Here is a 23,095-nt window from a genome sequence, read left to right as displayed (position 1 = left end):
TCGCTCCCCTCTCGCTCCAGGTGGCTCTCGGATCTGGCAAGTTTAGGAAGCAGCCGGGATGCCGAGGCGCAGCTGCAGCCCCGGGGCCTCGCCGGGCCCCTGCTCTCCCGAAAGCCCCGGGAGCTCGCGGGGCGGGAGGAGCCAGGTGCTCCCGGGCCGCCGGGCGCGCACTCCGCCCCGGGGCGGGGCTCACCTGGGCCGCAGGTAGGCGGCTCCCGGTCCCCTGGCCCCGGCCCCGGAGGCGCGGGCGCGCGCAGCCAGCCTCGGCCTCCCTCCCCGGGGATCCGGACGCGCACACAGGGCCGCCGGCGGCGGGACAGGAGGCTGGGCGAGGGGCCCGCGCCCGGTCACCATGGTCAAGGCACGCTTCTCCAAGTTCCTGCAGAAGCTCGGCCTCCCCGGCGCCGGCCACCAGTACGAGCGGCTGGAGAGGGTCGAGCTGGAAACCTCGGTGAGTTTGGACGCCGCCCGGGCGCGGAGCGTGGGACCTGCCCCTCTGCCCTCCGCGCCCCGCGCCCCGATCCCGTCCCGTCCGCGTGGTGCGCTCCTCCAGCCCGCCCTCCGCCGCCGGGTTCTGGGGAGGAAAGGCGCCTTCCTAGCAACGCCAGCTCGCGTTTCTGCCCCGGCCCTGCGCTCAGGACGCGGAACCCCACTTTGCGGAGGCGAACCTGAGCGCTAGGCGCGGAAAATACGCCCCTCCGAGGGCGCACGGCTAGAACACCGCCTCGCTGGGAGCTTACCCTAGGTTTCTCCCACTCCGGAGAAATGAAATCCCGGGTCTCCACGCCTAGGCTGCTCTATGGATTTTTAAAAAATATTTATTTATTTATTTATTTATTTATTTATTTATTTATTTACAGAGAGGAATAGAGAGTTAGAAACATCGATGAGAGAGAAACGCATCAGCTGCCTCCTGCACCCCCACCCCTCACCCCCCTGGGGATGTGCCCACAACCAAGGTATATAACCTTGACCGGTATCGAACCCGGGACCTTTCAGTCTGCAGGCCACTGAGCCAAACCGGTTTGGCATGGACTTTTAAAAGCTACTAGAATGGGGGGCGGGGGGCGGGTAGGGGAGGCGAGAACAGCAACAGAACACTGCGCACATGCTTTAGCAATCAGAAATAATGGTGAAAATCAAGGTAACAGGTGCCAGGCCTCCCAGCCTCGCTGCCCGTGCCTCCAGTGCCCTTGTGAAAAACCACTCAGGTTTGTCTGTTGACTTTGCAACCTTCAGGTGACTCTCTAGAAACCTCCAGGATCCGGAGGGAGGGGAGTGTGTACTAGCCCACACACTGAGACAAAGCTGTCCCCACAAAGCCCTTCCGCTTGGAGGAGCCAGAAGTGACAGTGGTGACTACTGATGGCTTTACTACTTTCTCCTGAGCTTGTAATCAAAACTCACAGCAGGACACCAGAGCAGAGGGCACAGCTTCACCAGTCATTGAAAAGTAAAATCCTGAAATAGTCCCCTGGGGGGCGCTCATGAGACCACAACCCTTTCCACTGGTGAAGGGAAACCTCCAAGTTAAGTTTACTTCATAATGAAAGGGATCAGCTGGAAATACTTGATTTAAAATATTTAGTTTCCTCCCAAAGAATGAAAGAAGTTGAACAGTTTGGTTGTAGGATTCCTAAATATTGGTGCATTTTGAAATGGCATTTTATAAATGGACTAGAGGCCCGCTGCTGGAATTCATGCGAGGGTGGCGTCCAGCCCCTGGTGGTGGCTGGGAGAGAAAGGATGCGGGCAGCCCCGCCCCCATGGGGGAAGCGGTTGGGGCGGGGCCAGCTGAGAGGGAGGGGCTAAAGACGGTTGGCCGCCCTCCCCCCCTCCAACTCCCAGTTGAGGGGACAATTTGCACAGTAGCCCTTTATTATATAGGATATTAGCACGTGGATATTCTGGCGCTAGGGTGGCGGGCCACAGAGCTGTGTGACTAGCAGTTCTCAAATTTATTTTTCTGAAGCACTGTGTGTGTTCAACATGGATTGGGTCAAGAGTTCCATTAGTTTGCCAAAATCCATTTCTCTACTTACATGCCATGCAATGCGTTTTGTTAAAGAAGTTTGAAGTTAGTGTGCCAACATGGTTGCCTTTTCTGTGTTCTTTTTCTTTCCACTGTTTGATTTTTGCATTACACTTGGTATTTTTCACACACTCCTGATGTGTATGGAGTTGGTTATGATCAGATTTTATGAAATGTCCAGGTGCCCCAGTATCATCCAGGTGTGCCAGGCATGGGGATGAAATAGCATGAATAGAGCTGCTGGGGTGAGCTTGATCTCCACAACGAAGTGAACTTCATTCCCCCCCAAACTTCCTAAAAAGGGTGGGACAGGGCTTCATGTCTGCAGGTGTGGAGTGGCAGGGGCTCGCCCTCTGGGCTGTGGACCTGTGCTCTCAGCTGCACCCTGAAGGGATAATTGTCAGTGTAGCGTGACCCGGCAGCCAGCATCAAAGGCAGGCTGAGAAACACAGTGTAAAGGCAAACAGGGAGTGTGGTGAGAGAGGGAGGCCAGCCCACCCCCGTGAGGCGACCTGCTAACTGCCAGCTCAGCTCAGAGCCCAAACAGCTCCTTTGCTCTCACATTAATGCCCTCCAATTAGAACTCTTTTTCTCTCAAGAAATTTGGAAAAAAGAAGCAATGTTTCCACGATAGTCCTAACTCACATGAGCACACTATAGGGAGTGGGGCGGGGGGGTCCATCAGCCCAGCCTGCACCCTCTCCAATTTGGGACCCCTTCAAAAGATGTCTGACTGCCCGTTTAGGCCCGATCCCATGGCAGTCGGACATCCTCTCACAATCCAGGACTGCTGGCTCCCAACACCTCTGATTGCCCTTAACTGCTCTGATTGCTCCTAACCACTTCTGCCTGCCAGCTTGATCACCCCCTAAACACTCCCCTGCCAGTCTGATTGGTGCCTAACTGCTCCCCTGCTAGCCCAATTGCCCCTAACTGCCCTCCCCTGCTGGCCTGATCACCCACAACTGTCCTCCCCTGCTGGCCATCTTGTGTTCACATGGGGCGGCCATCTTGCGTGTTGGAGTGACAGTCAATTTGCATATTACTCTCATATTAGATAGGCTGTTGTATGCGGTGTGCTGGGCAGTCTCTGGCCCTCTCAACCACTTTGCCCAGTCACCCAGTTATAATAGCGGATACTGTTAAGAACTTGCATTTCCTCCCGGTCTCTTCAGTTCAAGAGAAGTTTTATTGTAACCGTGAGAGATGAGGATGTCAAGGCTCCCAGTGGGGCCAGGTGCTAATGGCACTTCTGTACAAAACAGAGTTCATGGGGGAGGCTGACAGCCAACAGAGAAACCAAGAGATGTCTAACATCCAGAGGTCTCAGGTATGATGGAGCATAAAGAGCAGAGTGACGGGGTGACAGACAAGTGGTTGAGACGGGACTAGTGCGGAGTCAGAGTTAGACGCATCAGAGGCAGGAACTAACCACAGCTCTCATGGCTCCTAGGACATCTCCCTCTGGCTGTATTTTCATTGTAATGAGGGGGAAAAAGTGTAAGAGAAACCCCCTTAATCACTGCTGACCTGATGGTTGGGTAAGGAGAATGTTGGACCAGAAATACCTGCTTCCAGGGTGACTGTGTGAAAGTTGTCTTGGACCCTCAGGGCTCCCACCTCTTCACTGAGACTGTGTGGCTCCACCTGCACTGCCTTCCGGTTGGTGAGCGGGTTTATCCTCCTGCCGGGGGGAAGGCTGGGTTCCAGCAGACTCGTGGAATGGCCGGAGGAGGGTCGGCTCCCAGGCCCACTCCCGTGGTTGCTTGCAGGTCTCAGCTCCTCTCCCCGGGCTGCCTCCAGAATGCTTCCCCAAGGATGAACGGTCTAGCCCAGCGTTTTTCAACCGCTGTTCCGCGGCACACTAGTGTGCCGCGAGATGTTGCCTGGTGTGCCGTAGGTGCAGACAAGACAAGAATTTTATAATTTTTCACTATTTTGTTTACTTAATATTTCATAATAAAGTAATTATAAAATACTTTCTTTATGTTTATTTGATTCCTATTCAAGAGAATTACTTTATATATAGTCAATATAGGCACAGAGTTAAATTTTTTAACATTTTCTAATGGTGGTGTGCCTCGTGATTTTTTTCATGAAACAAGTGTGCCTTTGCCCAAAAAAGGTTGAAAAACACTGGTCTAGCCTACGCTCAAGGGAGCAGGATTACTAGGGTGTGAATACGGGAGACTGGGATGATTGGAGCTGTCTTAGAGGCTGCCGTCCACAGCAGTAGGCAGAAATTGTCCCTTAAATGAGATCATTCACTTAAAAACCACGTGCATGGTGTATTCCAGAGTTGTCTAGTTTTGTTAGTGTTTTTATTGGTCTTGAGTTCTATTTATTTAGACTCTTTTAAATTTGATTTTGATAATGCTCAGGCTGAGAATGTCTACTTACACGTACTAAGTGGCATTTCAGTGTCTCAAACATGTGTTTGCTGGTGTAGTGAGGGACCAGCAGCCTGTGAACGCCCACTGGGAAGGCTGTCAGCGGGTCACTGTAGAGCTGGCTGGGTCGCTGTACGAGGCGGTGAGCAGCGGCCATTGTGGAAAGAATATTTCTTCACTTGGGCTTGATTACCATCCTTGCTGCCCATCCACGGTGGCAGGCCGGCAGCTGTGTACAAAGACTGGATTCACACGAAGCCCCGCTAGCAATGTGACGGCACGTCTCAATGGTTCGACACGTTAGGGTTAACTCCTGGATGCCCGGAGCACCTGCTGCACAAGGACGCCATTGGTTTTCACTGAGAAACTCTCATCCCTTCAGCATGTCATGATTATTGTCTCCAATGCAATTGTGACTGTCCCCGCCCCCCCCCCCCAAATACCAGCATATTGGCTTTTGAGTGACAGTTTTGCCTTCATTAAATTATGCTCCTATTAGTTGTTTTTAAATCTATTTTTTTTATGAACCAGGAACTATATATATATTTATATATATTCTTCCCTTTTTCTTTTCTCAGCTTGTCATGGTTATTTTCATAAACCACAAGAAAGACTTGCCCAATGTGGAATTCCCCTTCACTGCCCCACTTTGCTCCCCCTTTCCTCCTTGGTGTGTGTTGGGGTTGTGCGTATCGTTTGCGTCTAATCGGTGTGCAGAAATCAGATGGCTGTTTGCGTGGGCGGCCCTGGCCCCTTTCCTCGCCGTTCCTGAAAGGATGTGGTTAGCAGCACCAGAGCCTGTGATCCGGGCTCCCCAGATGCGCATTCTGGTTCTGCCACTTGCCGGCAGTGAGACCTTGAGCACATTCCTCAGTCTGTCGTGCCCCTGCTTTTCCTTCCGGACGTGAGGTCATGGCTGCACACACGGCAGAGATCTGTTGTGGAGAGTGGAATGGTCACGGGAAGCTTTTAGGGCAGCACCTGACCACAGTATTTATTATTCACACCCAACTCACGCTTTTTCTTTTCTTTTCTCTTTTAATTTTCACCCAAGGAGGATATTTTCACCATTGATCTTTAGAGAGAGTGGGAGGGAGAAAGGAAGGAGGAAGAGAGGGAAGGAGGGAAGGAGGGAAGGAGGGAAGGAGGGAAGGAGGGAGGGAGAGAGAGAGAGAGAGAGAGAGAGAGAGAGAGAGAGAGAGAGAGAGAGAGAGAGAGAGAGAGAGAGATTGATGTGAGAGAGACACGACTGATTGCCTTCTGTACGTACTCCAACTGGGACCTGGGACCAAAGTTGCAACCCGAAGAACATGCCCTTGACCAGGCCGACATTCTAACCATGGAGCAAACCTATGTTTTTGTTTTTGTTTTTTTTAAAAAAACACCTATATTTTCTAAAATATGCATAGGGTAATTCTGTGCACCTGCACCCTCCCCATTTCTGCAAGATATACAGTTTAGGAGAGCATTCCTGCTGTGTAGGTGTTTTTATTTAATCCACCTCTGTGGATGGGCATTCCGATGGATTCCTGTTTTAATGATTAGAACACAGGGACCTCTGTGGAGGCACCATGCTATTTTGAATCCTTACAAACGTCCCCGCAGAAACCTGAGGCTTTGAGGGTGCAGTGGCCTGTCCAGGCTTGGAACGCTGGGCTGCCTGGATTCTGTGCCGGAGTTTTCTCTCTCCTGGCCTCGTTTCTCTCTATACGTTGCTGTTTTCCCCTCTGTCATTAATAAGTATTTTATGGGGAGACGTGTTGAGGTTGTCAGTAGCCTGTTCCTCAGACCATTTTCACTCGTTAGTGTCAGCATCCGTTGATGATCTTTGCCCGAATCAATTACTTTTAGAGCATCTGACAATCGGTGGTTTTCTAATTCTGTCGCTCCTCCTCCCTTGGTTACCTGGCATTCCGGTACGAGGAAGAGCTACCCCTGCTGCGAATTTGCTCACTTATTTACTCATTCGTATCTCATTGTCAACTCATGGATTCCTATTTTATTAAAGGTGTTATTTTTGTTGGTATCTCTCATTTTGATGCTCAGATTGTCCCAGATTTGGCCAATAGGAGCCCCTTCATGGTGACATTTTGAATTTTGAATTTTGGATATATATATTTTTTTTATCGTTCTTTGAGCACATTCATACTTTCTGGCACAATAAGAAATTCCAGCCTCGTTAGGTACCTTCCCTGCCCTGGCCCTGGATCAGCCAATTCTCCCAGGATTCTCGGCTCTTTTTACTGGAAGAGTGGTATGGAAAACCAGATCTGGGGCGAGGTGTGCACATGCTAGTGGGTGTCATAGCTTCTGGGCCCTCTCAGAAGGGGAAGGGGGAGAGAGAGAGAGAGAGAGAGAGAGAGAGAGAGAGAGAGAGAGAGAGAGAGAGAGAGAGAGAGAGACACCCCGAGACCATAGATTGCAACCAATAAATTCCTCAGGGGCAGTGCCAGCTCTCTGTATGTGTATCTTCCTTCACCACCAGCAACTCCCATTATCCACAGTATATTTACTTATTGTACCACCTCCCTGTCTGTAAGCAGTCTTCTCACCTTGCCAGCCAATTGTTGGCTCCAGATCAAACTGGCCACCACCTAGCTTGGCCATCTCCTCACTTGGGCCTTACTGCACTGCCTGCCTGTAAACAAGATATGTCCTCCGGATATCACATTTCATCCGATTGTACAATAGCTCTTTACTGCTGGGGTCACACCACCATCACACACACACACACACACACACACACACACACACACAGTACCCAGCTATAATTTCCAGGACTGGGAGGCACCCCTGAACCCATCTTGACCTGAGGCTGGAGTTGAAGAAGCCCTGCCTCAGCAATCCTCCGGATGGATCACCTTATTCCCATTTGACAGAGGAGAACACTGAGGCTCAAAGAAGGTGGGGGACTGCCGAGGGCCACACAGTTGGTGGCCAGGGGAACTAGAATTAAAGCAGAGATTTGTGACATGTGGGCCTAGGGATGCTCCCTCCCCCTGGCTTGCTACATTTAGGGGTCCCCTCCCCTCCCTAACATTGAAAGGCATTGGGCAGGTCCTCATGAGTTCATCTGTGATGCTCTTGCCCGAGGCTCCAGCCCCCTGTTTCCTGTGCTCCGCAGAGAGCCGGCCTCCTTGTGGCTCCTCTGTGCCCTGCCTGGCGCCCCCCGCCTTCCTGAGTTCACATCTGCTCACCTGCTCTGTCTTTCATTTTCTGAGCATCCCTTTCCTGGGACGCTCCCTCCTGCACGGGCTCTGCCCCCACACTTGGTCAGGACAGGGTTTGCCTCTTTGAATCATCCGTTCTCATGGTGGAGCAGGATTTGAAAAGGTACAAAAGGGTGTCCTTCGGAGCCTCTCGCTGCCTCTGTCTCCCCGCCTGGTGTGAGGCGTGCCTCATACACAAGCAGATTCGCGTTCTCCTTTCTGTGTTACAGAGGCTAATGTGGTACCATATTGTACATCTGTTTCTTCCCGACCTATTGCTACTGGCACCGCTCCTGCGAAAACTGGTGGGCAGTGTCTATTATAACTTAAGGGGCGTATACCTGCAGCCCAGCGGTTCCACTTCTGGAGATGTGCCCAGGAGAAATGAGGGCTTATCTCTGCTCCAAGACTGTTCATAGCAGTGTCATGGATGATAGGCCAAACTAGACCAAATGCCCAATCACATGCAAATCTATAATAATAAAAGCATAATATGCTAATTAGACCGGACATCCTTCCGGACGACCTTCCAGATGAAGCCGGGGCTGCAGGTGCCGGCAGCCGGGGGAAGGAAGGCCTACTCTTGCACGAATCTCGTGCCTCGGGCCTCTAGTAGTAAAATAAATTACAGCATATCCATGCAATGGGATACTTGAAACACTACACAGCAACGAAAGAGAATGAATCGCAGCTATGCAACCATGTTCATGGAATAACACAGACGAATCTCAGCAAAAGGACATTGATTGGGAGAAGCCAGACGTTAGAGTACCTAATATGATTTATGTATGTGGGGTCCCAAAATAGGCAGAACGCATCCATGTTGATGGAAGTCCAAACGTTGGTCAGCGTTCGCAGGGTGACAGGGCACGAGGGAAACTTCCGGGAGCTGGAGAGGTTCCAGGTTACGTCCTCGTGGGGCTCCTCAGGGGCACATGTGCAGAACCGCACCCCGGTACACACCTAAGATGGACTGTATTGTCCCGCCATCGTTACGGCCTGTTAGCTATTCTTGGACACCCCTTTATTGTCCGGCTCCGTCCCTTGACTGTCCCACTTCTAGAAAGTCTTGGGGGCACCCGCTGCCCTGGGCCTTGCCCTCACCTCTCCTCCAGGAAGTGGAAGGACCCTTTCCTGCTTGGACTCCCATGACTCTCCGGGGCCCAGGCGCTCCCCACCTGGTGTTTGGCCTGTGAGCCATGGGCTTTTTGGTCCTCCGAAGAACAGGACCCTATGGGGCTGGTCTTTGGATGCATCTCCAGCCAGGTAGCCTCAGCTTAGCCCTGGCTGCATATTACAATCACCTGAGCTTTTAGGAACCCTGGAAAGCAGGCCCCACTCTGTTGACCTAGCCATCAGGAGAGCCGTGGCAGGTATATTTTTACAAGATCTCAGAGGCTCCTCAACTTTGGAGTCACTGCTGTTATAACCCCCACTTTCAGGAGGGGAAACTGAGGCAGCCAAGGGGGTGGATTTGGACAAATACGTTGGAGAAATAAGTGTTCACATCAGTCATTGGACTGGGAAGCAGTCCTTGGGGTCTAAGACAATCGGTGCTTGAAACGAACGGTCTCTGAGCCGGAAGGGCAGAGAGAGCCCGGTTCTGGTTCAGGAGGCCGGTCCACCCCCAGGTGCCATGTGCTCACTCCCTCAGCCAGCTCATCTCCCAGCAATGTCATGTTTGCCCTGTGCGGTTCCCTCCGGAAGCTCTGCTAGGTTAAATATTTGGCGCTGAGCTGTCTGCTTGGGGAAACACTCAACATCCTTGTTCCAGACTATTTCCTCGGGACTCAGGACGGCCCCACTCACCATCATCTGCTCGGGGATGCCAGCGTGGATCTGTTTGCTGTGGGAAACAATAACGTTGGGGTTCAGAAAGCTGGCACGAAAGGTCACACACTGCGATTCCATGTATACGAAATACGCAGAGTAGGTCGGTCCATAGAGACAGACAGCAGATTGGCGGCAGCCAGGAGCTGGGGGAGGGGGGTGGGGAGAGAGGAGAGAATGGGGAGTGACTGATAATGGGATGGGGTGTCCTCTTGGGGTGATGGAAATGCCTCAGAACTATCATAGATACAGCCGAGACGGGTTTGGCTCAATGGATAGAGTGTCGGCTTGGGAACTGAAGGGTCCCGGGTTCGATTCCGGTCAAGGGCATGTACGTTGGTTGCGGGCACATCCCCAGTAGGGGGTGTGCAAGAGGCAGCTGATCGATGACTCTCTCTCTCATCGATGTTTCTAACTCTCTATCTCTCTCCATTCCTCTCTGTACAAAATCAATAAAATATATTAAAAAAAAAAAAAAAGAACTATCATAGATACAGGCGGTGGTTGGACAACATTGGGAACGTGCTATATGTCACTGAACGCTTTAAAATGGTTAATGTTACATTATGTGGATCTCACCTTAATAAAAAGGAACTAATAAAAATAAATAAATAAATAAATAAATAAATAAATAAATAAAGGAGACGGGAGGTGGGCTCCCCTGAATCAGGTTTGACAGGAAGCGAGAATCAGGGGTGCCCTCCATCAGGGCGTGCCACTCGCGTTACTGATGGAACTTGTCCTGACTGTAGCCAGACAGATGCCTACAAAGTGTATGTGTCCTTAAGGGAGCGAGAAGGCTGCACGTGAACCCCCTGTGCAGAAGTCACCCCCATGCGGGCAGGGCCGGAGGCCGTGTGCTCAGTCCCGGGTCCGAGGGTTCTGCTCTCTGAGAATGAGACGGAGGGAGCCTTCCTGGGTGATGTTTCAGGTCCCCGGCCACATCCTAGCAGCCTCGGACTCCAGGAGGGGCCTAGGAGACCCCCTAGTGGGTGGAGAAGTGGATGGGAGGTAAAAAATTGGAGACAGCGAGTGTAGATGACTTGTTCCCGAGCCTGATTGTGGCAAATGAGAGGAGGAAGTGTGACATCTCCATCGTGAGCTCAGGCAGGAGGCCCTGATTCAGGCAGAAAACCTAAAAGAGTATTGAGAGAGTGGGGACAGCAGGGATGAAAGGCCAGGGATGGGGGGTGGCAGGGTGGGGCGGAGGGCTGAGACCTCCAGATGGTTCAAGATTGTGGAGGGAGTTCCTATCTGTGACCTATAATGGCTTCATCTTTTATTTTATTTTATTGAGGTGAGATTCACATAAAATAAAATTAACCATTTTAAAGAGAACAGTTCAGTCATTTAGGACAGTCACAACACTGTGTGACCACTACTGCTAGTGGGACCCCGATAGAGGGTCCCAGAACACGTGTGTCACCCCTAAAGGAAGCCTCACCCCATTAGCAGTCACTCCCACCCCCCCGCCCTGGGGGTCAGGACTTCAAGATAAGTTGTGTTGAGGGGAAACAATTCAACCCACAGCATAGCACGTGTCACCCCCCTGCCTTTGTGTGGCTGAATAACGTTCCGCTGTGTGGCTGGAGCCATTGTGTCTGTCCGCCCCTCGTGGTTGGGCGCCGGCTGTTGTGGATGGTGCGGCTGTGATCACCCAGCAACATGCCTCCATGTGAGCCCTCGCTTTCTGCTCCCGTGGTCACACAGGTCACGTACCTGGGACTGTGTGGACGGCTCTTACTTTGGAGGCAGGTGCCTCCCACTGGGTCTCAGACTCTGCGGCATGGGGCGTGGTAGGCGTGTCCTCAGCCAGACTCCCTCCAGGCTGCCTGTCCCTGCCCTCCCCACTGAGCCCCACAGCCTCTCTCAGCCACTTGGCTGGTTCCCAGAGCTCGGGCAGCCCTGCACTGCACCTGCCAGAGCCCACCAATTCCTGAGAAAGGGTGGGCACCCCTGCTAGCCTTTCTGTGACTCCTCACCCAAGGATAATTTTCCCATTGATTTTTAGAGGGAATGGAAGGGAGGGCCGGAGCGGGAGAGCTGGGGGAAAGGAAGGGAGGGAGAAGAGAGAAAAAGAAACTTTGATGCCAGAGTTGGTTGCCTCCCCCACGCACTCCTTGGGGCATGGGATCAAACCTGCAACCCAGGTACGTGCTCTTGAGCAGAAATCCAACCTGAACCCCTTGGTCTGAAGGCCAATGCTCCAATCGTTGAGCAACACCCGTTAGGGCAGTGGTCGGCAAATTCATTAGTCAACAGAGCCAAATATCAATAGTACAACGATTGAAATTTCTTTTGAGAGCCGAAAACAGACTTTTGCTCATGGGCCACGAAGTTTCAATCGCACTGTACATGCGTGTCCACACGTGGTATTTTGTGGAAGAGCCACACTCAACAGGCCAAAGAGCCACATGTGGCTCGCGAGCTGCGGTTTGCTGACCACTGGGCTAGGGTGACTCCTGCTGAACTTGACCCACAAAGGCAGAGGAGTTCTTTCGGTGTTTTTCTGGATTTTTTTTATTGTGGTAAAATTTAGATAACATTTACTATCTTAACCACTTAACAATACATATATTGATTTCAGAGAGGAAAGGAGAGGGAGAGAGAAATAGAACATCAATGATGAGAAAGATCATTGATTAGTCTCCTGTACAATCTACACTGGGGATCGAGCCCACAACCCAAGTATGTGCCCTGACCAGGGAATTGAACCCTGACCTCAACACTCAACCATCGAGCCATGCCAGCTGGGTTTAACCATTTTTAAATGTACAGTTCAGCAGCATTAGGCACATTCATATTGTTGCACAACCATCGCCACTATTGGCATCCAGAACTTTTTCAGTGTCCCTAACTGAAACTCTGTCCCCGTTAAATATTAACTGCCCTTCCCCTCCCCAGTCCCTGGCAGCCCATTCTCCTTCCTGTCTCTGTGAATTTGTTTCATCAGTGACTGGGCGGGATTAAAACCCGGTCTGTGCCCTTCCAACCTCTGTGCTCTTTTTGATGCACTCTGCTCCTTCCTGTTCTTGAGTTTCCTAAACGTAGCTGAGCCACCAAGCAATGTCCATCACCGTGTTTCCTGCCAAGTGTGGAGGCCTGGTCCCCACAGCAGCTACTGAGCCGGCACGTCCTGGGAGCGCGCAGCGGGTCTGGGCTGCATGAAGCCATCGATACGCATGCGCTTGCTTGATTCTGCAGCAGCATGACCAGGAAGCCATCATCAGCCCCCTTTTGCAGATGAGGAAGTTACAGTTGGGTGAACAGAGGCTTGTGGCTGAGAGCCTGTCTTCCTTCCACACAGCCAGGAGAACGAACTGCATGCACATGTCCAGTAGTGTCCTGAGCTCTGATTGACAGATGCCTGGGGAGCAGCCGGGGGTACCAGACATTGGTCCCGCCTTCTGGAGAGGCTGCTCTGTGAGCGGATAGAGACATTGAATGACAGCCACTCGCTGGTGATTGTCACTCGTAGGTGGCATCAGGAAGAAGCCAGGATGCTGAGGGCAGAGCAGGCTGACTCATCTATCTGGGAAGATGTCAAGACAGAATGATCCCTCTCTCTCAAAGCAGAGTTTCTCACCCTCAGTACTCCTGACTTTCTGTTCCAGATCATTCCTTATTGGGGGAGGGGGGGAAGGGGGTGTCCTGTGCATTGGGGGGTGCTTGGAAGCATGTGTGCCTCTCCCACCAGATGCCAGCAGCACCCTCGCCCCCCAGTTATGGTAATCAAATGTGCCTCCAGATGTTGCCCAAGTCTCCTGGCTGAGGGTCCCGTTTCAGAGTCTGGTGTGGCGGCCATGGAATGTGCACGGGACTCCTTTAGGGCCACTGGCAAGGCCCATTCCGGGGAGACACGGGGCTCCTCCATGGACAGCATGTGTCTCATGGGCCCCGGAAGCAGGCTGTTAGCTGGTGTGCTGCTGCCCTAACGGACCAGTCTTCTGGGGGCGAGCCTGGGGGTGGGCATGTGGGTCTGCTGAAGCCCCCTGAAGGCTGTCGGGTTTTCCTCCTCAGAGCAGCTGGATTCTCCCCACATGTTCCAAGCATGTGTGTGTGTGTGTGTGTGTGTGTGTGTGTGTGTGTGTGTGTGTGTGACAGAAAGAGAGAGAAGGGCAGAGAGGTAGGGGAGAGGAAGAGAGGCCTGGCTTTACATTTTCCAGGGCCACTCGGGGTGCTGTACAAGAAGTGACTCGGGTATGGTCATGTCGGAAAGACATGGCAAGACCGAGCCCAGCGGGGTAGCTGGTCCTAAAACCCTAGCACACCTCTGTCTGTGGTGAGAGCGAGAGCAGAGCCCTTCACCGGGCACGGGGAGCCAGCTCCTGAGGACGGAAGCAGCGTTCCGTGTCATGTTGTGAGGCACGGTTTCCTCAGTGAGTCTCGTACAGTGACCGGGACGGTTGCCTAAGGAAAGCTCACGACGGCCAGGGAGCTGCCGAACGGCCTGTGCCACCCGCGTGTTTCCCGGCCCCTGCCTCCGTGGGCAGCACCCCGGGGACCGATGTGGTCAGTAGAACATTCCTAAGCAAGTCGGGCACGTGGGATGTGCTGGTGTGGGAGGGGGCTGGCGGGGGGCTGGCGAGCAGGAAAAGAGGGAAGAGGCTAGCCAGTGCTCCCTCTCCTTCCTCCTTCCCGGGCCCCGTGACCTGGTGGAGAAGGAAAAGATGGCTATCATGTCCTGGGCCTAGGGATTCTCAGAACAACTCATGTTGTCAGGGTCTGAGGTTTTCCTGTGTTATGTACGGCCTCCCATGCCCTCTGGGTGTTCCCTATGCTTCTTCCCGGCCACCAGACACTATCCTCCAGGGGGTTAGGTCAGGAGCTCCCGGGGCTGGCTTGTCCGTTTCGTGATTTGGAGGCTGGTTATTGGGATCAGTGTGTGAGTCTTTGATGTGTGCAGTTAAGATACGCCCGCTCTGTGTGTGTGTCATACTGTAAAAAGACGCACCAAGCCTTGGCCGGTTTGGCTCAGTAGATAGAGCGTCGGCCTGTGTATCTCTGGTTGCAGACTCCTCCCTGGCCCTGGCCCCGATCAGGGCTTGTGCAGGAGGCAACCAATCGATGGATGTGTTTCTCTCACATCGATGTTTCTCCCTGTCTTTCCCTCTGTCTTCTACTCTCTCTAAAAAGTCAATGGAAAAACATACTCGGGTGAGGACTAACCAAAACAAACAGAAGACGCGTAAGTACAAAACCTCCACTTGCTTAACATCCACCTGCTTTTTTCACAGTTTGATGAACAATGTGAGCTGAAAGCCATCGAGAAAGAGAAGGCGGTGGTAGCCCTGCCACCCAAGGAGGCGAGCAAATGCCGCAGAGAAGATTTGGCAGAGGTGTTTTCCGTAAGCATTGGATTGGCACTTGATGCCACTTGTGGGAAAGGTTTTAGATAAAGCAGGAAGGAGCACAGTGTCCTGAAAGCTGCTCTTTCTGTGCTGACACGTTTGTTATCATTGTTTAAAAATGCTATTGCGCTGGCCGGGTGGCTCAGTTGAATGGAGCGCCATCCTGTGCACCACAGGGTTTCTGCTTCAATTCCTGGTCAGGGCACCTACTTAGGTTTCTGGTTCGATTCCCAGTTAGTGCACATGTGGGAGAAACCCATCGATGTTTCTCACATCTATGTTTCTCTTTCCCTCCCTCCTCCTCCATCTCCTTCTCTCCCTCCAAGTTGAACTGTTCTGATTTCGCATGAGGCCCTTACCAGAGGACTGGCATTCCCTCTCCCAGATGCTCAATGACTTATTTATCTTGATCATAGAGAAGTCATAACCCACACTGCTATACAGAGGCACAGCCAGTGCTGAATCCAGGTGTTTTCACATCAAAGTTCAAATTAAATATATATATATATATTTCAGAGAGGAAGGGAGAAGGAGAAAGAGAGAAACATCAGTGTGAGAGAGAATCATTGACTGGCTGCCTCCTGCAGGCCCCTACTGGGCATTGGGCCCGTAACCCAGGCATATGGCCTTGACTGGAATCAAACCCAGGACCTGATATTCTAGCTGCTGAGCCAAATAGGCTGGGGCCAAAGCTCAAATTCTTAACCACCTCTTCACACCCTTCATCTTTTATCATCTATGATGTTGCCAACTTCAGAAACCAGATTCTCACATTTCTCAAGTGGATTTGAATTCCTGGCCAATGCAAAACTAAAAGAAAGAAATGAGAAAGAACACCCCACTCTATAAAACTCTTCTCTGAGGCTGAAGGACGTGGCTTGCTCCGTGTTTCCCTTTACGTAGAAAATGGAGCAAATACAATGTTGTGTTTGTGTGTCTACTCATAACCCACCACACTTGGTAAAAACAAATGGGAAGAAAACCATTACTGATAAAGGGCACGTGCCACCATTTCAGGGACGTTGGATGTCCGTGTTTCATGCCAGACTTTCCTGGAGAAGAATTCAAACATCTGTTTAAATTCAAGTCCTGTCTGTTAGTATTTGGAGAGAGAGAGGGAAATATTTTTCCTTGCCTAGACTTTGTACACCACCTAGAAAATGAGCTTGATTTTCTTTACGAAAAGGAATCTAGAAACCAATTCAGCGTTCCTGCCACCTCGATCACCTGGGAGAGCTGTCTTGACAAATTTTTAAAAACAAGGGTGGCTCTGCTGCAGCCAGAACAGTGCAGCTTCCTCCCGCAATTACCAACTCATATGAACCATTTTTCATGTTAGTTTGTGTAAAGAGCTTGAAGCTGTGCCTGGCACAATGCATGCATGGGAATATTATATTTAGGGACAGGCCTTTTTTCTATTATTTTACTTTAACTGTGGTGAATGCACAACATAAACCTTCCCCTCGTAAGAATTTGCAAATACAGCTCGATGGTGATGAGTCCATTCACATTGCTGAGTGACCAATCTCCAGAGCTCATTCATCTTGCAGCTCTCGGCACCCACTGGACAGTCCCCTCCTTTTGGCCGTTGAGAATAACACTACTATGAACACACGTCACAAACATCTCTTCAGGATCTTCTTCCAACTCTTTTAGAATATTCACACCCAGAAGTGAAATCGCTAGATCATGTGGTATTCTGTTTTAATATTTTGAGGAAACTCCATATATATATTTCTTTTTACAGTGGCTGTACCATTTTACATTCCCAAGGCCTATTTTTTTTTTAAGAAGAAAATGTGTTTCTGCATCTCCCTGTGACAAATTTAGGCCCCGGGGTGTTGTTTTGTGCTGTAGTTGTAGGCCAGGAGTGCAGTCTAATTGAAAAAGAATTGGGGCTGTGGGTTTCCTTCTCTCTCTGCCCTTAGTGCTTGTGGTCTTTGATGGTGCACATGGCTGGGTGCAGAGTGGGGACGCTGTGGCTTGGGGTCCTCGGCACTCACTGGCCCACCAGTGAGCGTGGGCTTGGCTGTCTCCCTGCAGGTGGACTTACAGAATGGGCTGTCGGAGTTCTCGGTGACACAGCGCAGGCTGGTCCACGGCTGGAACGAGTTTGTTGCTGACAACACTGAACCCGTGTGGAAGAAATACCTTGATCAGGTAGGACCATAGGCATCATTCCCTGCGTGTCTAATGGGGAGGGTGGGCAGTCTTTCCTTTGTTAAAAAATATTATAAACTATGTTGTTTGTTTTTATTGATTTGAGAGGGGGGGGAGGGAGGAAGGGAGAGGGATGGAGAGAAAGAAACATTGATGAGGAAGACATCTATCAGCTACCTCCTGCATGCCCCCACTGGGGACTGAACCCACAACCCGGCATGTGCTGGCTCATAGGTCGATGCTCAACCATTGAGCCACACCGGCTGGGCAGTCTTTCTTTAAATATTCACCGAGGGTGTCCTTGGGCCAGTCCCAGGGAGTGGGGCATCTGTGCGACAGAAATAAAAAGGCTCTCCTGCACTCAGGCTGCTCTCAGCCAGCAGGAGGGATGGACACTAACTCCCCAGGCAGCGTGATCAGGGACAGCAGTTGCTACGTTCAGAAGGGTTTCCCACCTGCTAGGCCCCATGCTAGCTGAGTGAGTAAGTCCACATTAACCTACTTTATCTTCCTCCTAACCTCCATTCTGAGATGAGGAGCATGAATACAAAGAAATGGAAATATCCCCAGACTGTGTATGGGTGCCAGATTTAGCAAATAGACATATAGAATGTTCTGTTAAATTTGAATTTTAGACAGATGGACAAAGAACAATATTTTAGTACTAGAGGCCCGACGCACGATTTGTGCAAGAATGGGCCTTCCTTCCCCTCACTGCCAGCATCACCTTCACTCTGGTGGGAGCCGTCTTTCTACCTTCCCACACTGCCCAGGGGCCCAGAGCGGCTGGGGTAGTGTGGAATGCCTGCGCTGTCACCATGGCAGCATCGCAAACATCCCACCCAACTCTTGGCTGCTCAGCGCCTGTATATGCAAAATAACCCGCCATCTTTGGTGGGTTAATTTGCATATGTACTCCCGATTGGCTGGTCGGTGTCACGAAGGTATGGTCAATTAGCATTTTAGTCCTTTATTAGAAAGATAGGTAGATCCCAAATGGTGCATGGGACTTATGTCTACAAAAAAAAAAAAGAAAAAAGTTTTTTGTTTATCTGAAATTCAGATCTTAGTGCCCTATTGCGTATCTGGCAACTGGAGCCTGAAGTCACATAGCAATGCTGGGCAATGAGCCGGGCACTTAGCTGCAGGGCCCCTGCCCCCTTAACCACTGCTGTTGGTACAGGCAGGGTGCTGAATGGAGGGCACACAAATCAAATGCCTGGAAACCACTGGGAAGAGGAAAGAAAAATTGGGAATGGACATGGCAAGTTCCAGTTTAGAAGTTAAGATCCCCATCACCCACCCAGTACCAGCTCACAAAGCCCCGTTAGCAGGCAGATTTTCCCAGATACCTGAAGGCATTCAGGCTGCCTTGGTTTCTTCTCCCTGGAGTTTTGCACCCTTTCTCCCATCCCTGACACCTGCCTCTCCTAACCCTAATCCCCACCCCACCCCACCCCCATCCAGGCTTCAGTTGTGTTCTATTGGCTCAGCATTTAAAGGTTTCTTGATTGGTTGGTCTGGGGACCAATCACAGCACTCCTTGTAGCATCCTCACACTCTCCTCCAGTCCCCACCCTGCTCATTGGTTGGTTCTCTGCACTGGGATGTCATTCACTGATGCGTGTTGGCAGCAAAAGGGCTTTCTGCGTGCAGGTGGCTCTGGCTGCCCGGAAGCTTCCTGGAACCCCAGTGTTGAAAGGAGTTGGTGGAGGTTCCTGGAAGTTGGAGTTCAGAGAAGGAGGCGGACACACTGGCCGCGGGAGACATTTTCCTCCTACAGCCGGGCCTCCTCAATTCTGCCTGCCTGCTTCTTCCACTAGGACCACCTCTCCCCCTCCCCCAGCCCGTAGTTCCTGGCCATCCTCCTTCCTGCCTGTGCCCTGTCAACCTCATACCAAGGGTTCTCCTCCAGCCTGTGGTCGGCAAACTGTAACCCGCGAGCCACATGCAGCTCTTTGGCCACTTGAGTGTGGCTCTTCCACAAAATACCAGGGCCTGGGCTAGTCTATTTTTGAAGAAGTGGCATTAGAAGAAGTTTAAGTTGTAAAAAATGGGCTCTCCAAAGAAATTTCAATCATTGTACCATTGATATTTGGCTCTGTTGACTCATGAGTTTGCAGACCACTGCCTCCAGCCTCCAGCCAGGGCCTTTCCAGAAATAAAATCTCTTCATGTTCTAAGAGGGAACATGTTTATTCATCTCAGCCTTGTCTGTCCCGGGTCCATCTGTGGGAATCCCGGAAGGCAGCTCCTGATGGCCCTGCCCCGCCCCCACCCCCTTGCTAAGTACAAAAAGCCCATCCTCACTCACGCATTAACTCTTCATACGCGCTGAGCACCTGCCGTGTGCCAGACATTGTGCTTCTCCTGGCTGTCTCCTCCAGTAACGGGGAACTCGTCTCTTAACATGGCAGCCCCGCTTCTCCAACTCAGGAGACTCACCATTAGAATTCCCTGAGCGTGACCCACGACACGCTGCCCTGGAATCATTAGAGTCAGGCTATCAGGCTTCAAATCCCACTCTCCAGCCTTGTGACTTCAAGCAAGGTATTGAACATCCTTGAGCCTCAATTTTCCCCATCTCGAAAATGGGACTCATAAACACTGTTCTGAGTTTTACCTAAGACGAAGCTTAGCACACACTGAGTTGCTCAGTGAAGGCTGTCCTGTGTAAGGTGGCCCTGATCGGAGCGTAGCAGATAAGTGCAGAGGTTAAGGAGTCAGTCTGACCTGAATGGACCCTGGGGAAATTCAGTGCCTCTCAGAGCCTCTGGTCGCTCACTTACCAAACAGGAGTAATAACAAGCATGTGTGCCCAATCAATGGTGGTGGTTTTTATTATTGCTGTTTGTCCAGTGGGTCACCAGCTCCCTGGCACAGAGAGGTCCCAACAAGCCCCTCCCTGCCTCTCCCTGACTGTGTGGGCTTGGAAGGGGCTCCTGGAGCCGGGAGGGATCTGATCGTCCACGGCCAGGGCGGCACGGGGGGCACGTGGTGTGTGCTCCCGTTGGGCCTCTCACCTGTTTGCTGTGTGGCCCCTGGAAGCCAATGTCAGTGAAAATGCAGGGGGGCATTCCAGGAGGAGGATCACGGGATGGCAGTGGTCTTTCTCCCCCAGCCCGGGGTCACTGTAGTTGTTGACTGGGAAGCCTGGCTCTGAGTAAGGAGACGGGTCACACCACTACTGCACAGTTAGAATTCCAGAGAAGAGCCCACCCACCTGCTTTCCTTTTTCAGTTTAAGAACCCCCTGATCCTGCTGCTGCTGGCCTCTGCCTTGGTGAGCATCCTCACGAAGAACTATGAGGACGCCGTCAGCATCACCGTGGTGAGTGCGCGGCGCCCGGGCAGCATCAGTCCCCAGACCCGGCTGCCCAGGGCCTTGCCCGGGTTTTGCTTACTCACTATGCAAGGGAGAAAGAGCTTGGCTATTGAGAAAAAAGGAAAATGCAGCAGAAAGAAAGAGCAGCAAATCCATGTCCTTCTCTGCCCCCGTGGGGTGTCGGGGTTTATGTGGCCATCGCTCCGTTGGTGGATGCCCAGGTGGCTTCTGTTCTTTGCCGTTTGGAACTCTGTTGCAAGGAGTTCCTCTCCCGTGACCCGGGTGGAATTGCTCCATCCTGGCTGTGCGTGCAGCCGTAGCCAGTTTGGCTCAGTGGAAAGAGCATCGGCCTGAGGACCAAAGGATCCTGGGATTGATTCCAGTCCAGGGCAATGCCCAGGTTGTGGGCTCAATCACTAGTAGGGGGCGTGCAGGAGGCAGCCAATCAATGATTCACTCTCATCATTGATGCTTCTATCTCTCCCTCTCCCTTCCTTTTTGAAGTCAATAAATATATATATATTTTAAAGAAGTAATTGTTTGTAATCTGTTACCTAGAGATAATCACCTTGCACCTTAAAAAAATATTTTTTTAATTGAGGTGAAAAGTCGCATAAAAAACCCAACCATGTTAAAGTGAACAAGGCAGTGGCATATAGTACATGCACAATGCGGTATGGCCACCACCTCTATCCAGTTGTACAACATTCCCATTTTCCTAAAAGGGAGCCCATGCCCATTATAGTTGCCCCCCATCTCCCCTCCTTGGCCCCTGGAATCCACCAGTCTGCTTTCTGTCTCTGTGGAGTCACCAATCCTGGCTATTTCATACGAATGGAACCACACAATATGTGACCTCTCATGCCCGGCTTCTACCGACCACCTTGTGATGGATGTCACCCCGGCTTCCTCTGCCTGTCAGGCACTCCGAAAATGCAAACACGGACTCATTCCACACCGTGAAACTTGCTGCTTCTGTTTAAAAGGCTGGGGTAGAGCCACACCTCCTGATGTGGGATGGTGTTTACAGGATGCTGTTGTGTGAAGAGGCAGTTTGTAAAAGAGCATGTCTCCACTCTAGGACCCTGTGATAATGATAAGTGTGTCTGTGCGGGAAAACCTAAAGGGTGACCCCACAACATGAACCTTTCATGGTAGGACTTAGGGTGGTTTTGCTGCTCTTTTTTGGCTTATCTCTTTTCTTTCTTTAATATATTTTATTGATTTTTTTTTTTTACAAAGAGGAAGGGAAAGAGATAGAGAGCTAGAAACATCGATGAGAGAAACATAGATCATACCCCCTACTAGGGATGTGCCCGCAACCAAGGTACATGCCCTTGACCAGAATTGAACCTGGGACTCTTCAGTCCACAGGCTGATGCTCTATCCACTGAGCCAAAGCTGCCGGTTTTGGCAGCTTATCTCTTTCCTAAGTTTCTGCACAGTACACTTATTTTGCAAACAAAAAAGAAATATATTTTGAAAGACAATGACTCCCCGCCCCCCCACCCCCACTCCAATGGACTCAGGCACTGTGTCCCCGGTGTTAACGCCCCTCCGTTTGCTCTTTAGGCCGTGCTGATCGTGGTCACTGTCGCCTTCATCCAGGTGCGTATTTCCCAAGGTCCGGGGTGGGGTGGCCAGGCATGGCGGGAGCTCTGTGGAATCCCCACCTTTAAAAAGCACGTGTGATGTGCTTCCTGCCAGGAGTACAGGTCGGAGAAATCTCTGGAAGAGCTGACCAAGCTGGTACCTCCCGAATGTAACTGGTAAGTCAGAGACCCCTGGGGCTTTCTGGTTCATCAGAGGAGCTGGTGGGCTGGTGGTGAGTTTAGCACAATTGGTATCCCTTGTAGGGTGACATGGGAAAACCATGTGGTACTGGGGTTCTGGGCTGGTGGTCCTGCCAGTGGGTTACCTGAGTCCTTGGGCCGGTCATTCGGCTTCTCTGGGCTTCCCGTCTGTCATAGCATCTAATCAGGTGCCTGGCCTGGGGGCCACGGATGATGGAAATGGCCCCGGGAAGAGGGTGCCCATGAAACTGGTCATACACTGTGCAAAACTGTGCATTTTCCCAAAAGAGAGCGTTCAGAGGTTTCATTGGATTCTCAAAGGGTGGACTCAGGCTGAGATGCAGGGCTTTATCAAGCTGAGGCATCAGGACACTGGTTGAAGGGTCAGACAACATGAGAATGAATTCCAGGGACTTGGTTAGCAGCCCACCAGCCTCTATCCTGTCCAGGAATTTCCACGTTGCTGCCTGTGATCGTGCAGCCCTTACCAACGATATTTAAACAGGAAAGTGACAAAAGTAACTGTCAGTACCTCGTGGGCATTTCTGCTTAGCTGTGCTGTCCAGTACTTGTCCAGTCAAATATGGTTACTGAGGATGTAAAATGTGACAGAGGCAGGTATTACATGCCCTTGACTGGAATTGAACCTGGGACCCTTGAGTCTGCAGGCCGACGTTCTATCCACAGAGCCAAACCGGTTAGGGCTTAACCCACCATCTTTATTGGGTTAATTTGCATATTTGCTCCTGATTGGCTGGTGGGCATCACAAAGGTAAGGTCAATTAGCATGTTAGTCTTTTATTAGGTAGACTAGAGGTGGTCTGTGCTTCCCATTGGCTTTCTGTGAACCTCTAGTTCATTGGCTCTCTGGGAATCCTAGAAGGCAGCTTCTGGTGGCCCTGGCCCACCCCCACCCCCTAATAGGTTATTATTAACTTCCTAATTAAATTATTTATTTATTATTAATAAATAATTGGATTTGTAAGGTGGCTTCTGGAGCAATAGG

General features: G+C 51.3%; 1 protein-coding gene across 3 annotated transcripts in view; it reads left to right on the top strand.

Moving 5' to 3' along the window:
• Positions 1-218: 218 nt before the first annotated feature.
• ATP2C2 (ATPase secretory pathway Ca2+ transporting 2) overlaps positions 219-23,095 on the top strand; it is a 57,575-nt gene continuing 34,698 nt past the window's right edge. The window contains exons 1-6 of one of the 3 annotated variants that reach the window (XM_036440447.2): positions 219-451; positions 14,699-14,809; positions 16,856-16,972; positions 20,213-20,302; positions 21,869-21,904; positions 22,004-22,065. In XM_036440447.2, the coding sequence (XP_036296340.1) occupies positions 353-451; positions 14,699-14,809; positions 16,856-16,972; positions 20,213-20,302; positions 21,869-21,904; positions 22,004-22,065 (515 nt within the window). In that variant the 5' untranslated portion in view covers positions 219-352. The remainder of the gene's footprint in view (positions 452-14,698; positions 14,810-16,855; positions 16,973-20,212; positions 20,303-21,868; positions 21,905-22,003; positions 22,066-23,095) is intronic. The other 2 variants (XM_036440446.2, XM_045582639.1) reach the window with 2 other exon arrangements.

Source organism: Pipistrellus kuhlii, unplaced genomic scaffold (genome assembly GCF_014108245.1).
Source record: "Pipistrellus kuhlii isolate mPipKuh1 unplaced genomic scaffold, mPipKuh1.p scaffold_m20_p_17, whole genome shotgun sequence".
NCBI classification, from domain to species: Eukaryota; Metazoa; Chordata; class Mammalia; order Chiroptera; family Vespertilionidae; genus Pipistrellus; species Pipistrellus kuhlii.
Note: the sequence above shows the minus strand (reverse complement) of the source record. Positions and strands in the feature narration are given on the sequence as shown.